At 38.7% G+C, this 16,289-nt stretch overlaps 1 protein-coding gene across 29 annotated transcripts in view; it reads right to left on the reverse strand.

Annotated features, from left to right (window-relative positions):
• Positions 1–13,637, reverse strand: part of clasp2 (cytoplasmic linker associated protein 2) — a 271,813-nt gene extending 258,176 nt beyond the window's left edge. For 21 of the 29 annotated variants that reach the window (XM_039736300.1, XM_039736302.1, XM_039736280.1 and 18 more), the window contains exon 1: positions 13,065–13,637. In XM_039736300.1, coding sequence (XP_039592234.1) covers positions 13,065–13,274 — 210 coding nt within the window. In that variant the 5' untranslated portion in view covers positions 13,275–13,637. The remainder of the gene's footprint in view (positions 1–13,064) is intronic. The other 8 variants (XM_039736296.1, XM_039736295.1, XM_039736307.1 and 5 more) reach the window with 1 other exon arrangement.
• Between the last annotated feature and the right edge of the window lie 2,652 nt (positions 13,638–16,289).

Raw genomic sequence — 16,289 nt, forward strand, 5'->3', positions numbered from 1 at the left:
AACAAGATTTGCGCGAGGAACAATACAAAGGACTGTCAGACGCACTGCAAGCAAATGCTGAAAATAACAACGTACGTGTAGACAAAATGATCATATTACCGTCCAAATTTCCAGGAAGTCCAAGATACATGCAACAAAACTATCAGAATGCCATGGCCATAGTATGTAAATTCGGACAGCCTCATTTATTTATCACTTTCACATGTAATCCTGCTTGGCCGGAAATTCTACATGCACTGCCGGATACCCAAAGACCGGAGCACAGACCTGATATTGTAGTAAGAGTCTTTTGGATTAAGCTGCAGGAATTATTTAGAGACATTCTACAACAACATCTTTTTGAGGTTGTTATTGATTATATTTACTTAATCGAATTTCAGAAGCGCGGCCTTCCTCATGCCCACATGCGGTTTACTCTTCACAATAATTCTAACAACCAGTCTTCAGCCACGGTCAGTTGTACATGGCTTTTTCTAGGGTTAGATCTTTCGGCTCAGTATCGGTCATCACCACCAAAACACCTATTCACAACTGCGTCTTTCAAGAAGTATTTATTTCTTCTTGATTTCTGAATAAAACCAAGTTAAAAAAAAAATAAACAAGAAGTGCAGTACTACAGGTAGTCCCAAAGTTAGATCAAATTAACTTGGACAAGACAGAAGGACAACACATAATAAGAATGCCTGAGAAGTCCCAAGAAGTTCTGTAAAGGGTTGTGTTTTTAAGAAGCGCTTGATAGGTTTGTCTTAAAGTTGCACCTTCACAAGCACACATCAACTGTCAGCTTTGTGATTTCAAGAAAGTCATACTTTGTGAGGGGCTTTGTACATCTCAGGCCTAACAGGCCAAAGTACACCTTCTACCTGAAAGTATAACTCCAACTGCAGTAACAAAGACAACATTCATGTATTTATATACCACATTTTCATACAAAGAATGCAGCTCAAAGAACTTTGCAAGATGTCAACGTGAATGTTACAAGAACAAATAAACAAGATTAGGTAAGAATAAAGCCCAATAAATAAATAAATACAATGGATACTGATGTGGAATGTTTTTCAGTACTGAGGACCAATATGCTTTCTTTAATTAACATCAGCAACACAATTTGCAAAACTGCAATAAAGTTTGAGGACTATCAAATTGCAGAACCAGAATATTAATGGCTTTCTTGCTATTTGAGTGTGGTCCGGGAATATGCATGCTGCCATTGTCTTAAGTTTTAAGATTTCAAATTCATTCATAGAGAAAAGCCAAGCAAAATGACACCTTTTATTGGCCAATAAAAGGTGTCATTTTGCTGGCTTTTCTCTACATTCATAATGGCTAACACGGTACAACACCCTAGTACTAAATTCATTCATACAAATCCATATTTTTGGCAACCAACCCCAAAGCCTCCACCATAAACCACTTTCTTAAATATACAAATAAAGATACTCACAGTAAAGCATGTGATGTTGGCTAAAAACAGAAACATAAAACAACTACAATATGTCAACGTAGTGCAATAGATGAAGGCAGCAACCGGCAAAGCAAGCCCTGTTTCAGAAGAAGGCCAGATGAAGCCCCATCACAAAGAGTACCTACCGTTTAGCATTTGTCTTCACCAGACATAATTAAAATTAAATGGAGAATATCAGCTTCAAGACTAAGCAAAAATGATAAAGACTTATCTACAGCTACCCAGATTTAGATTGCTTTAATGTGTTATGAAATGCTATCTGTATCAATCTGTAATAAGCAAAAGATCCAAACTGAGGTGTCAACAGCAGAGTTTTTATTAAGTCAAAATGACCAGAAACAAAAAAATCTGTAACATATTATAACAGATATTAAAATTTTGCTCTGCCGTGAATTAGTGACAAAAATATGACTGCTTTATTAGTTTCCATTGATTTTGCCAGGTATCTCTAAAAGTTAAACAATGCATTCTTGTAAGGTTCACTTCAACTTACAGTCTAAATGCTTTAATGTAATTTCTATTAGCAATAAAATTTTAAACAAAGAATTATTTTTGCTGACTTATTATGTTTTATCAAGTTTCAGAAAAAAGTAGTGTGCTGTTCAATTTGCTGATCAAGTAGCATGAGTTCAAGTCTTGTACTTGATCATTGTCCTTCTAACACTCCCATAGTATCCCCATGATCGTAAGGTTATCTTTTAAGTAGTTTACCTCTCATACCTCACAAGAGGCATGCTTGTTAGGTTGACTGTTGATCCTAAATTGGCATTTTGTGAGGGCAAGTGTGTATGTATGTACTGAACGTACAAAGGCACCTACAATGAACTGGTTGGTTCTTTTTATTACTTGCAACAATCGGACCATCACAGAACTATCAAAAGTCCGTTGCGAACCACTTATGATTGCTCGGGTTAAGCACAATGCTGCCTAACCTCTCTCTCTCTCTCATTCCTCCTAGGGCACGAAGCCGAAGCAGAAAATGGCCGACAGTGGGGTAACTCGCGTTGAAATCATAGTTGAAGAACTCCAGGCACTCGACGAACAGATTCAGAAACTCCTGTCACGACGGAGATACCTTAGAGGTCTGAAGGCCCGGCTGCTGGATAAACCATCCTCGCCATCTGTAACCGGCGAAACATCAACCCCGCGTTGTGCCGACCTCACCCCCGCGTCTTGTAGGAGCGACACCGCTGATGACCTCGGTGGATTACAGCTATGCAGGCGGGGGTTCAAGGCCAGAGCACCTCCATCGGCACAGGCGAGCATCCTATCTCAGAACTGATTTGACCCTCTCCGTGTCCCCAGTTCGCCTTCAGCCCCTGGTGATGTAATAGTGGTAGGTGATTCTATTGTTAGAAACCTTAATATCGCATGCCCTAATGGAAAATCGTTTGTTTCTTGTTTTCCCGGTGCTCGTGTCCGAGATGTGATGAGACGTGCGCCAGCAGTCTACAAAAAGCACAATAAGAGAGCTGTTGGAGCAATCAGTTTTGCATGCCGGCGTAAAAGATATAAGGCACCGACAATAAGAAATCCTCAAGGCTGACTTCACAGCTTTGATTAAAGACACAAAGGAGAGGACCCCATCGGCAAAGATCTTCGTTTCGGGTCCACTACCTCTCGTCAGACGATCAAACGACTACTACAGTCATCTGCTAGGATTGAACAACTGGCTACAGGGTTTCTGCAAGAAGAAAGACCTTGGTTTCATCAACAATTGGAATCTCTTTTTGGAAAGGCTGCGTTTCTTCAAGCGTGATGGCCTGCATCCGAACAGTTTCGGCGCCCGGGTCCTCTCCGAAAACATATCGAAGGTAATTCGTTTATCTTGGCTATCTACGAGGTGTGGCAGAAAAGTAATGAGACCGATTTTTTATTTACCAAAGTTTTTATTTTTTTCAAACATCAATGTTATCCCCTTCAAAGTAGTTCCTTGGGCAGCTACACACGATGGAGACGTTGTTCCCACTGTTGGTAGCAGCGCTGGAAGTCAGGGCAGGTGAATAAGGGGGCTGGGGAACCACAGGAATGCCTTTTGAGGTCAAAAATTCTGTTATGGAGAGGGCAGTTTTTCGGTACCATTTTGGCACAGACCTTTCTCAAGTGCAAATGTTCAGTCAAAATTTGATGAACGGCAAATCTGTTCAAATTTAATTGTTCACTCAACATTCTTAATGTTAAACGACGGTCTGATCTCACAAGAGTGTTCACATGTTCGATGTTTTCATTGGTTTTCGAAGTCCTCCCTGAACGGTGTTCATCTTCAACGTGTTTTCTGCCTTCCAAAAATGATTTGTGCCAGCGAAAACTTGAGCTGGGATAAAGAATGTTCCCCATAGGCCTGTTTTAACTTTGCAAACGTCACACTTGCCGTTTAATGGCACAACGTTGCTCCAAATTCCGCTGTTCCATTTTGCATGGCGCACAACCAAAACACAACTTCGCTAATAGCAGTCACAAAAATCACGTAGTTAACGGAAGGAGTTGAAACTCGCACTGAGCTATGGGAGGGTACTGATACACGTGTTCTATCAAGGACAACAGCGCAGCGTTGCCAGATCGCTTGCAGGGTTGCCAGTCTCATTACTTTTCTGCCACACCTCGTATCTCTGCTCTTAACCCCTTCCGAAATGATACTGTTGTGTTAGAACATGATAAGTGTTTAATAGAATCTTCCGTTAAAGTGCACAACATTAATACTGTAATAAGCAATCTCAATGCACGTAGAAAATCTAGGAAATACGGCATAAACTCCAATAATCTAATTAAAATTACTATTTTAGAGGAACAATGTATTAAAACTATAAAAACAGATCACACAGAACGGCGCTAATAAAAATAATTTAGTTCCTATTCCAAATATCAATAACGCACATAGTATTCATCTCTGCACCTCGAAACATTAAATATGGCACTATTAAATTTTAGAGCTTTAACTAACAAAACGTTTTTTATCAACGATCTTATTAGTGATAAAAATAGATTTCATTGCACTAAGTGAAACGTGGCTTAACTCAGACGGCGTGGCTGTTTTAATCGAATCTGCACCTCCGGATTACAGTTTTACTCGTGCAGACCGCCAGGGAAAAAGAGGGGGCGGTTTGGCAAACATTTAGTCGAGCGATTAAAATGTAAAGATGTCAGTTTTGGTAAGTTCAAGTCCTTTGAGTATCTTGCCGTTGTTATCCATGGAGATTCTCAAGTTCTAGTATTATCCGTGTATAGACCTCCAAAATTCAACGCGTCTTTTTTTGAGGAATTCTCTGACTTAATGTCAATTTTAATTACTAACTATGACACACTCCTAATAGTTGGCACTTTAATTTTCATATAGATAATCAGTGTGATCTAAAAGTAAAAGAATTTATGAACCTCCTGGATTCTTTTGATTTGAGACAACTCATAAATCAGCCTACACATAAAGCAGGTCATACGTTAGACTTAGTGATTACTAAAGGACTGAAAGTTGATATAAAACAGATCATTGATATTGGTCTATCAGACCATTTTCTTCTACTTTTAATATAGAAATAATGATAAAAACACTCATGAGAAGCATATTGTTAAAAAACGCTTCTTTGACTCAGCAGCAGCTTTAAAACTTACAAACATTTTAAGCAATCAGTCCGTTTATAGTGCCAGCTATAATAGCGAGGATAATGTAAATAGTAAGGTGGAAAGATTTAATACTAAAGTGAGAGCTGCTGTTGACATAGTTGCACCTGAAAAGACAGTGAAAAAATCTTCTAGCATTGTTATACCATGGAAGACCCAAAGAGTGTCTGATTTAAAGAGAACATGCCGTAGAGCTGAGCGTAAATGGAGGAAGACTAAACTTACTATCCACTATGAAATATTAAAAGTCAAAATAACAGAATACAATAACACTGTCCGTCTTGAGAGCTGCTATTTCTCTAAGATTATAAATAACAATGCTAGTAATCCCAGAGTCTTATTTTCTACAATTGATCGCCTACTAAACCCAGGTAACTCAAAGGAATGCCTCCTAAGTACTTCCAGTAAAACCTGTGAGGCTATCGCTGTATTTTTCAATCAAAAAATTAATGATATTAGAAATAACATAGTATATCTCCAACACTAAGGATCCTCCTAAACCCCAGCATCCTGTTATAAACAAATTAAACTCTTTCACTAGGATAGATTTACCTGATTTACAAAAAAATAATATCTCAATTAAAACCCTCCACCTGCGTCCTTGACCCAATACCAACAAGGTTTTTCAAAGAAGTATCAGGCTGCTAATTGATAATGTTCTGACATAGTAAATTCGTCATTAGATACGGGGTCTTCCCAGACTGTCTTAAGACTGCTGTAGTTAAACCCCTACTTAAGAAACATAATCTTGACCCCTGCTCTTGAAAATTTTAGACCCATCTCTAACCTGCCTTTCTTAAGTAAAGTTCTGGAGAAGGCAGTCATTATGCAGTTAAATGACCACCTAAATAAACATGCTATTCTTGATAAATTTCAGTCGGGTTTTAGAACAAATCACAGCACAGAAACTGCACTCGTTAAAGTAGTAAATGATTTGCGAGTGAATGCAGACAGAGGCCATTTATCTGTTCTCATCCTCTTAGATCTGAGTGCTGCATTTGACACCATTGATCACAATATTCTTAGAAATCGCCTTAGTCAATGGGTGGGCCTCTCTGGCAGTGTCTTAAATTGGTTTGAATCCTACCTGACAGGGAGAAAATTTTTGTTAGTTGTGGTAATTACAACTCGAAGACACATGATATCCATATGGTGTTCCACAAGGCTCTATCCTGGGTCCGCTGTTATTCTCAATCTACATGCTTCCGTTAGGTCAGATTATCTCAGGGCACAACGTGAGCTACCACAGCTATGCTGATGACACACAGCTGTACTTATCAATAGCACCTGATGACCCCGATTCTCCTGATTCACTAACACAATGTCTGACTTGTATCTCAGAATGGATGAATAGTAACTTTCTCAAGTTAAATAAAGAAAACTGAAATCTTAGTGATTGCAATAATGGATACAATGAGGCTATTAGAAATAAACTGGATACATTAGGATTAAAAGTCAAGACGGAGGTAAAAAGCTTAGGGGTAATTGTTGACTGTAATCTGAATTTTAAATCACATATTAATCAGATCATTAGGACAGCATTTTTCACTTAAGAAACATAGTAAAGTTAGACCTCTTATATCACTGAAAGATGCTGAGAAATTAGTTCACGCATTTGTTTTCAATCGACTAGATTACTGTAACGCACTACTCTTAGGACTACCCAGAATGCAGCTGCTAGAATCCTAACTAGGAAAAGAAAATCCGAACACATTTCTCCAGTTTTAATGTTGCTACACTGGTTACCTGTGTCATTCAGGATTGACTTTAAAATTCTGCTTATGGTTTATAAAGCCTTAAATAATCTCGCCCCATCTTATATATCGGAATGTCTGACACCTTATATTCCAAATCGTAACCTCAGATCCTCAAATGAGTGTCTCCTTAGAATTCCAAGAACAAAACTTAAAAGAAGTGGTGAGGCGGCCTTCTGCTGCTATGCACCTAAAATCTGGAATAGCCTGCCAATAGGAATTCGCCAGGCTGATACAGTAGAGCACTTTAAAACACTGCTGAAAACACATTACTTTAACATGGCCTTTTATAACTTCATTTAACTTAATTTAACTTAATCCTGATACTCTGTATGTTCAATTCATCATAATAACTATTCATGGTGGCTCTAAAATCGTACTGACCCTACTCTCTTTCTGTTTCTTTTCGGTTTCTTTGTGGTGGTGGCCTGCGCCACCTCCACCTACTCAAAGCTTAATGATGCTCCAACAATGATGGATGGATTAAAAGGCAGAAGTCTACGTGACCATCATCATCAAGTCCTTCCGTGAGAACTCTAAATCCAAAGTGGACTGTTTCATTTATGTTAGGTAGAATGCCCAGAGGGACTGGGCGGTCTCATGGTCTGGAATCCCTACAGATTTTATTTTTTCTCCAGCCGTCTGGAGTTTTTGTTTTTCTGTCCCCCCTGGCCATTTGACCTTACTCTTATTCTATGTTAATTAATTTTGACTTATTTTGTTTTCTTATTGTGTCTTTTATTTTTCTATTCTTTATTATGTAAAGCACTTTGAGCTACTGTTTGTATGAAAATGTGCTATATAAATAAATGTTGTTGTTGTTAGTAAACTTGTTACATTTGCAGATGACACTAAAATTGAAAGGACTGCAGACAATGAGGAGGCATCAAAAATAATTCAAAAAAACTTAGACAACCTTTAGAACTGGGAATTCCTCTAACAAACACCTCCTTATCTGACCTCAGAGCCTTTGCAGCCATCCTTCTCAGTTCCCAGTACAGACCAGAATCACCATCAAGCTATATGCTGCGACTCCACTCAATGGCATCCAGAGAGCCCTACAAGATGAAACACCACCTTCTGAGAACACCAACAAAACCCTCAGCAACCTTGAGTGTCTTGTCACGAATGGTCTCCCACATCACATTAGGATTGGCAGTCGCACCAAAGTCCATAAGTTCCTCATACAAACTGCATGCAAACTCATCAGAAACAGCTTGATCTTGGAGTATGGCCAGGTAAAGGCTAATTTTCCTTGTAGGTGGTAGCCTACTGGACTTAAACTGAATCTTCAGAGTAGCAACAAGTCTGTGGTCAGAATTCACAAACTGGACACTTCTGTTGACCCTGCAGTTTTGTAAGAACCCTCAGTGCCTACCATGAGGATGTGATTATCTCCATCACCACACCACCAGTATTGGAGTGCCAAGTCCAACGATGTGGCTCAGGGCGCTGGAACCAGGATCCAACGATCCGCAGCCTCTAACCTTTTCCAAAGTCAAGGAACATGGAGCCAATTTCACCACGGTCACCAGACCCATGGGGACAGACATTCCTCACAGCCAGGCCAGACAGTGCCAGTGGTTGCACCATCAGGGTGACCAAACCAATAAAAGGTGTACACACCTACAGAGATCTGGCCAGTCCCAGGTCTGCAAACCACAGAGAGCGGCGCCACTGAAATGTTGAGTTTACGCAGCTCCTACAACAGCAGAGATGTTCATCATGCCTACCCAAATGAGCTGCTACAAATTGGGATCACAGTGTTGCTGTGCAGCGATTGACGCCGCAGCACCAAACCAGATCTGATCCCCAACAGGTCTAACCCCATTGGCCTTCCGAGAGTTATGACTCTTCTGAGGATGGGGATAGAGCTCCCAAGAGTTTCATAATGGAAGCAGCCTTCGCAGCAGAGCTACCTCAGAGTTGCGTTACGTTATTTACGGTGGCTGGAGTGCTAACCCCCATGATTTCCTTGCAAGTCGGAGGACTGCTTGAAGGTCAGTTTAACATCATACCCAGGACACATTGTTATTTTTGACAAAACAAACAACAAGCATCCTGGTGCCTTCCTACTCCTTTAAAAAATTTGGGAACAATACTTCTAAACTTTAAATATTAAAGAAGTTAATACCTTGTAGTTATTACTGAACATACTGAAATGGATCAAGGATTAAACATTTATCATTTTCATACTTCTGCTTTTTCATTTATGAGTAAAGAATAAATATTTAATAAATTGGCTAATGAAGATGAAGGCTTACTTAACAAACGTTCAGATTATTATTGTTTACAATGGCACATTGGATATCTAACAAAATTGTGTAATTCAAAAGGAATTAATCAGCTTTGCATCAGAGAAGTATTCACTAAAATACAAAGTTCTGTAACAGAAAAATATATGCAAGGTAATTTATCACTTAAAATAACTCCTAGGATAAAAGAAATGGAGCAGCCTTTAAGTGCATCATCAATAATTCAAGAGCCATTTCCTGTTTTGCCATTATAGGTTAAGAGTACAGAAACAGCTAATTAGTGTAGACACTTGACTTGAAGTCTGCTCATAACATTCTAGTTGGTTAGGTTTAAAAATACTGCATTTTATATAAAATCTTCTGTGGTTAATAAGACTTGTTGGCGATTCGCTGTGTTGAAAAAAATTTGGCTCCATACCAAAACAGGCTAAAAAGCAAACAAACTGCAATTTATTGACAGATGTAGCTAAATGAGTTTGTTGACCAGATCAATACTGTAATCGTATGGCTTTTCTGATTAAATGGACAGCATGAATGGATCAACTGTGCCATCAGCTGGGGTCAATTCATTTTATATGTATATAGCAACACTGTCAGGAGAGTAAAGTCTTGAATTTTCTCTGATTTTATGAATGGACTTCATGTGTTCTGTAGCTAAGGAGGCTGGATTGGACATTAAACTTAGCATATTGTTTTCATTTTAATCAGTAAAAAACAATTACTCTGTGTTTGGTGACTGCCTCAACGTTGTAAGAAAGATTATAAATGACTTAGTATAATTTAAAATAAATCAACAGTCTCCATACTATAGCCATTATACTTAATTTATATTATTTAAGAATTACAGGGGACCAAATAACACAGTAAATTGAAGAAAAAAAAAAAATAACAGCTTATATACTGTTCCCAAACTGCTTTGTGCAACGCTGTTTCAAAACACTACTGTGCCCCGTTTCCAACATTAATCAGCAGTAGGCAAAAAAGGCTGCCTGAGAAACATGTACAGTATTTTCCTATAAAGGGAACTCAACTGAAGAAATAAGCTTGCATCATGTGTTACGGCAGTGCAAAGTTATGTTTACGTGTTCAAAAGATTCCCTATTTTAAACATACTGGGCAAATTAAGTGCTGAACAGAATGAAGAATGAAATCCGACTAAACTGTAAGAATGAACTACTCAAGCTTCTTTCTTTGGATTGATGAAATCTTAAACAACTTTAAATTTTCCTTATCAAATCCCTAAAAGTCTGAAGTGATTGATATTAACAAGGAGATATCTTCATGTGGGTATCTACTGGAGAGCCACACTTTTATAAGCAGTGTTTCACTCAGTTTGTTTACTCATTTCATTTTTAATTTCATAGTAACAAATTAAACTAGCAAAGTGATGTAATAGTTAATGCACTGGATATCCCCACATGGAATATATAGAAGAAATGAAACTGACACTGTGTTAAAGTTAATAGATTTGTTTAGTTTTTTTTCCCATATATATATATATATATATATATATATATATATATATATATATATATATATATATACACACTGTTTTCACATTATGCTCTTTTAGATAAGCTACTTTAAGTAGTTAATTAGGCTTTGTTCATTTAGGTAGGTACCATAAGAGAGCTTTATAAACTTTTATATATCAAATCATAATTCCAATCTTATAATTAAATACATGAATTCTGTTATTGAAATATTTTGTTTGCACAATCTACCTATAATTCTGCATATGTATAAATATGCAAATATTCTAAAAAATCTCTTTTGAATTGTTTAATGATAATCACTAATTTACTGTTAATTATTCACAACATTCTCCTCAACATACTGCATATACGTTTGCTAAATTGTTAACATACAATATATTGAATTAGAAAATGTAATATTTGCAGTTGGTGGATTTGCCACCTACCCAAGGAAAACTTTCTGTAGGCCTTAATAAACTAAACATACTACTAAACTGGTGGCATTTGATTTACAAGGCACAACTTAACAAAGGATGAACAATATGGGTGACAGGCACTGTTATGTATATTTTACATGCCCCAGTGTCCCAATTTGTAACAACACTTTCAGTATTCCAAACAAAACTGTGCACTGGATTACAGCGACTCTTGTTTGCAACTTAAATTTGATGTGTTCTTGTTTATGTGATGATTTTAAATTAGACATTTTACTGCTACTCCTCTGCAAAGAGTTTATTATTTTCACTCCTCAAAATGTGTATAATAAAAATATATACCCAGCATGTATGGGCAACAGTTAATCTCTTTTCTCCTTAAACATATCTGATATTATTGTACTACTACAGGCTGCATGTTCAGCACTATGAGATCTAGGGGCTAAAGCAAGCAGAGAACTCAACTCATAATAAGAATTATTCTGACTGGTAAAGCCCACAGGTATTTGGTTACAGGAGAAGAAATTGTCCCATATTAGTTTGAGATCTGCAACAAAAGTAATATTTATACTGGACTGAGCAGCCATTCTCAAACAAATACTACATTAGATGCAACCACCAAATGTGTAATGAAACTACTCATTTCAATTTGTGGGGATAAAGGACTGCAAAGAAAGGAATTAATTGTACTGTAGCAGGATTTCCTTTTTTTGTAATAAGCAAGCCTGAATACTGCACACTGGCTTATATAAAACACATGTACAGCTAAAAAAAAAAAGGAAAATGCATAATCACTTATTGTGATTGTATTAGTGAAATCATTTTTCCCCCAGAGTTAACATTCTTAGTGTTCCCACTATACTAGTTTTATTGAAGGTGGTGTAATTTCCAATGGATAAAAGATACTATTAATGTGAAGTATCAAGCACATCTGCTCAAGATCTGAGCTTCCATTTCACTGTTTAATGAGCATTTGTTTTATACAGACAATGTAGTGAAAACATTTTCTTTTGCTGTATGCCTTTCAGTAAGAATACTATGACGGAAGATTTATATAACAAGAGATGCAAAACCAAGGGTAAGTGCCAAAACAGAAGTACCTATTACCATGATGACAATTAAGAAATTAATGTTAAGTAGTTATTTCCAGAAATAAAGTGCCGTTCCAAAATCCAACTCCTAACCACACGTACTTTTTCGGGCACTGCATACATTTTCCTTGCTTCATTTTTTCGGCAGATATATCTCCACGAGTACAGAAAATATCTATTTTTTGATCCTACTTCAACCCTTGCAACATCATAGCCTGCAAGAATCTGCCCCAACAACGGTGGCGGAAAGGAAAAAAAATAACCCAGGACAGAATACCAGTAACTCGCATGCACAAAATCTGCTATTGTTATTGATGTAGCATTTGTCTGCGCTGGTGTTGGGAGTTTTAATGTGAAGATTCTTCCTTCCCTTTTCTCTTTCTGAACAGAACTTGTAGATATTTATGTCCCTAATTGTTGGTCCTTTGTATGCACTTGGTAAGCTCTTGCATGAATTGACATCTGCTTTAATGATTTGACCGCTTATTCCCAGTGCTCGTTTTTAGTATCCCTTACATGTCGGTCTTTTACATTTGAATCTTTAGAGGAGGTAAGATGTGGTCCAAAGTTAAACAGCTGCTGAACTTAACTGCGAGGATTTGATACTGATCAGGCCATATTTAAATTTAACTTCCTACAATATCATGACGTACTTGCACTTGGTTTTTGGCTCTTTTATCCGAGTACCCCTCAAAGCAAATTGTCTTCGGGTTGCTTAGACAGACGCGCCCAGGATATGCTGGGCAGCCTTAACATAACCCAATGAGCTCATACACCGAATATAACTAAGTTGTTCACCACAGCTTGGCGATATATATTTTGCCACCCATCAGTTGGACGCCGGCTGCGATATACATAATCGCAGAATAACCCGTGGAACTCAAACTACTCTCTTAAGAACAGGAGGAGACGCCCTGATGAAGATCAAGCTTGTCAAAGTATATTCAGACTTAAGACGTTCCTTTGGGTACTTACCTTAAAGTTGCTAGAGTTGACCCAGCCGGCCAGTTCATCAATAATCTTGTCCAACCGCTGCTTATCCTGCTCCACATCGGAAGAGCGATGGGATTCCCTCAGGTACTCGATGAGCTGCTGACCGACCTGCAGCCGACGGCTCACATCCTTCTGCAGGACCTGCTGGTAAAAGTAATCCATGTTAAGGTGGTCGTAACCCTCTTCCTCCATGATCGGCCCGGGTGAACACTGTCGCGCAGATCGATCTCGGGGTCTCCTTCAGTTATGCTCTTCACACGGCGGCTCATCGGCTCTCATGTGGCGAGCAGTACTCCAACTTTTTATTAAGTTACTCAAAGTCGCCACCACCGTCTGTTTGGTCGACGCCGCCTTTAATTTAAAACTCTCAAGTTACTCAGTTTAAACTACGGGCTCTAATACGGCGGTGTGACGCCATCCCAAAGATTCTCCATGATACGGGTTTCCGGCTATCGCTATTTAACTGCAGCGTGTTAGCAGAAGTAGAACCTCAGGCCTGCTTTGTTCGCCTGTAGTCTCAATCCGCTGCGCCCCCCAGCATCGCTCTCACCTGCGTCATACCGTGCGTACGTGCGTGACGCTTCGTACGGCGGCCTAACAGGACCCTTACGAGGTGGCTGTAAAGTCTGTTTTTGTTTCATCTTTTATTCCTTGAAAATAAAAATGCTTATTTTTAACGATATGATTTAAGCACTATATCAATACACGGAAGGAATAATAAGTGAGTAAAGTGTACGGGCACAACAAGGACACTATGAATAGGGACCCTTTTTAAAAATGGCGACAGCAGCGATTGTTTTGTTTTGTACTGGGTTAACACAATTTATTAATTGGTAAGTAAGAAGGCGAATATAGTACAAGTTACTAAAACAGTCTCACATGATAAAACACACTAAAAACAATTACTATAAAATAGCAATGACGGAAGAAAATATTTAGCGCCCACTCCGAACCCAGGAAAGAAAATTATAACTCGACTAAAATCTTCATTTATGACATTACTCGTTAATGTAAAGTAATTATTTCACACATTACTAATTCACTATTCTTTCTGCCAGGGTACTTTTAGCACTTTATGAAAGTAAATTTGTAATGTAAAATGTCATACTAATGTAATTAATTGCAAGAATAATGGAGACGAGTCAGGGTACAAGAAAGTCGAGGAGGACTTCGTCCTTGAGGTGCTGGAATAACAACCGGCAACTCAACATCAGCGAAACAAAAGAGCTGATGGTGGGATTCCAATGTGCCAAGAAGCCTATGAGACCAGTCGCCATTCAAAAGGAGTACACAGAAGTGGTGCAGCGCTGCCAAATATCTGGGGGTTCACATAATTAACAAATTGGACTGGTCTGACAACCCGGTGGCTCTGTACAAGAAGGGCCAAAGTAGACTGTACTTGCTAAGGTAACCCCAGTCTTTTGATGTGTGCAGCAAGCTGTTGGAAATGTTCTACTAATCAGTAGTGGCCACAGTGGTCTTGTACTCTTCGTTCTCCTGCGAAAGCAACCTGAGCGGAAAAGATAATCCATGCAGACTGGGGGCGGGATTTATTTTGATGGGTATATCATGCGGCCAATCACATCCAAAGACAGACCAGGATCATACCAGGACAATAATAGAAAGGGGACAGACTCTGAAGGCTGCGAATGTAGTGGTACAGGCCAGGTACACAGAGAGATGGGAGCTGGATTTAAATGTAAACGTGTCGTGAAATAGTGAATAAATGAGCGAAAACCGAAAAAGAAGGAGCATCTGGCTGCATTTCAATGATATTGGAGACTGCAAAGCTGAGTGCAGAACTTGTAAAATAAAATATCTGTCAGAGCAGGATAAACAACAAACCTGCACAGACATCTATGAACCCCTCACCCCGTCTGTGCAGTTGGAGGAGAGCTTGCCTTCTAAATTAGAATAACTTTAATAATATTTTATATCTCTTGCCTAATGTGTATCCTTAGTGTGCCTCCTACGTCCTGCCTTGATATCCTTGTGTGTCTCCGCCGATTTTGTCTGGCACTTTCACTCACAGTTGTGTTCCCATAAAGCCTGCCTCTCAAATTATATCATTTGAGGTGCCTTGCTCACCTCCTGTCCGCTTTGTGGCTACCACAAATGCTAGATGAACCCCCATTACCCACTGTGAAAATATCATTCACATTTCTGCATCTATTTCCTGTCTTTGAAGGTGACTCTCAGCATGCCTCCTACACCTTTACTCCATCTATTTGTGTGTCTCATACATTTCCTCATTAAATCTTGTTACCAAAACCAAACTGGCCAATCTGATTGCTCAATGGGAGTGGACACTGACACATACCTTAGCATTTTATTATATAGTACATTTCATATTCAGGGTGGTGTGGTGGCACATTGATTAGTGCTGCCTCAAGGTTCCAGAATCGTGGGTTCTCTAGGTTGACCTTCAGTATATCATATATGTACTTCTAAGGGTAACTGGCAATTGTAAGTTGGTCTGGTGTAGATGTGCATCAAAGCAGGCTCTGTGTTAGACTGGCACCCTATCTATGGTTGGTTTCCTGTCAGGATAGCCTCCAGGCCTTTGCGACCCTGAACTGTAATATCCAGATGTGACAATGTCATACATACAGTCAATGATCAAATTATTAGGAACACCTGTACACCTACTTATCCATGCAATTATTTAATCAGCCAATCGTGTGGCAGCAGTGCAATGCATAAAATCATGCAGATGTAGGTCAGGTGCTTCAGTTAATGTTAACATCAAACACCAGGATGGAAAAAAATGTGATCTCAGTGATTTCAACCGTGGCATGATTTCTTGGCATCAGATGGGCTGGTTTAAGTATTTCTGTAATTGCTGATCTAATGGAATTTTCACACACTACAGTATCTATAGTTTACTCAGAATGGTGCAACAAACAAATGACATACAGTGAGCAGCAGTACTGTAGACTGAAATACTCTGTTAATGAGAGAGGTCAGAGGAGAATGGCCGTGCTGGTTTGAGCTGACAACAAGGCTAGTGTAACTGAGATAGATAGATAGATAGATAGATAGATAGATAGATAGATAGATAGATAGACACTTTATTAATCCCAAGGGGAAATTTACATATTCCTGCAGCAGCATACTGATAAAAAACTATTTTAAATTAAAGAGTGATAAAAATGCAGGTTTAACAGACAATAACTTTGTATAATGTTAACGTTTACCCATTGGTGG

This window comes from Polypterus senegalus, chromosome 15, assembly GCF_016835505.1.
Source record: "Polypterus senegalus isolate Bchr_013 chromosome 15, ASM1683550v1, whole genome shotgun sequence".
Taxonomy (NCBI): Eukaryota; Metazoa; Chordata; class Cladistia; order Polypteriformes; family Polypteridae; genus Polypterus; species Polypterus senegalus.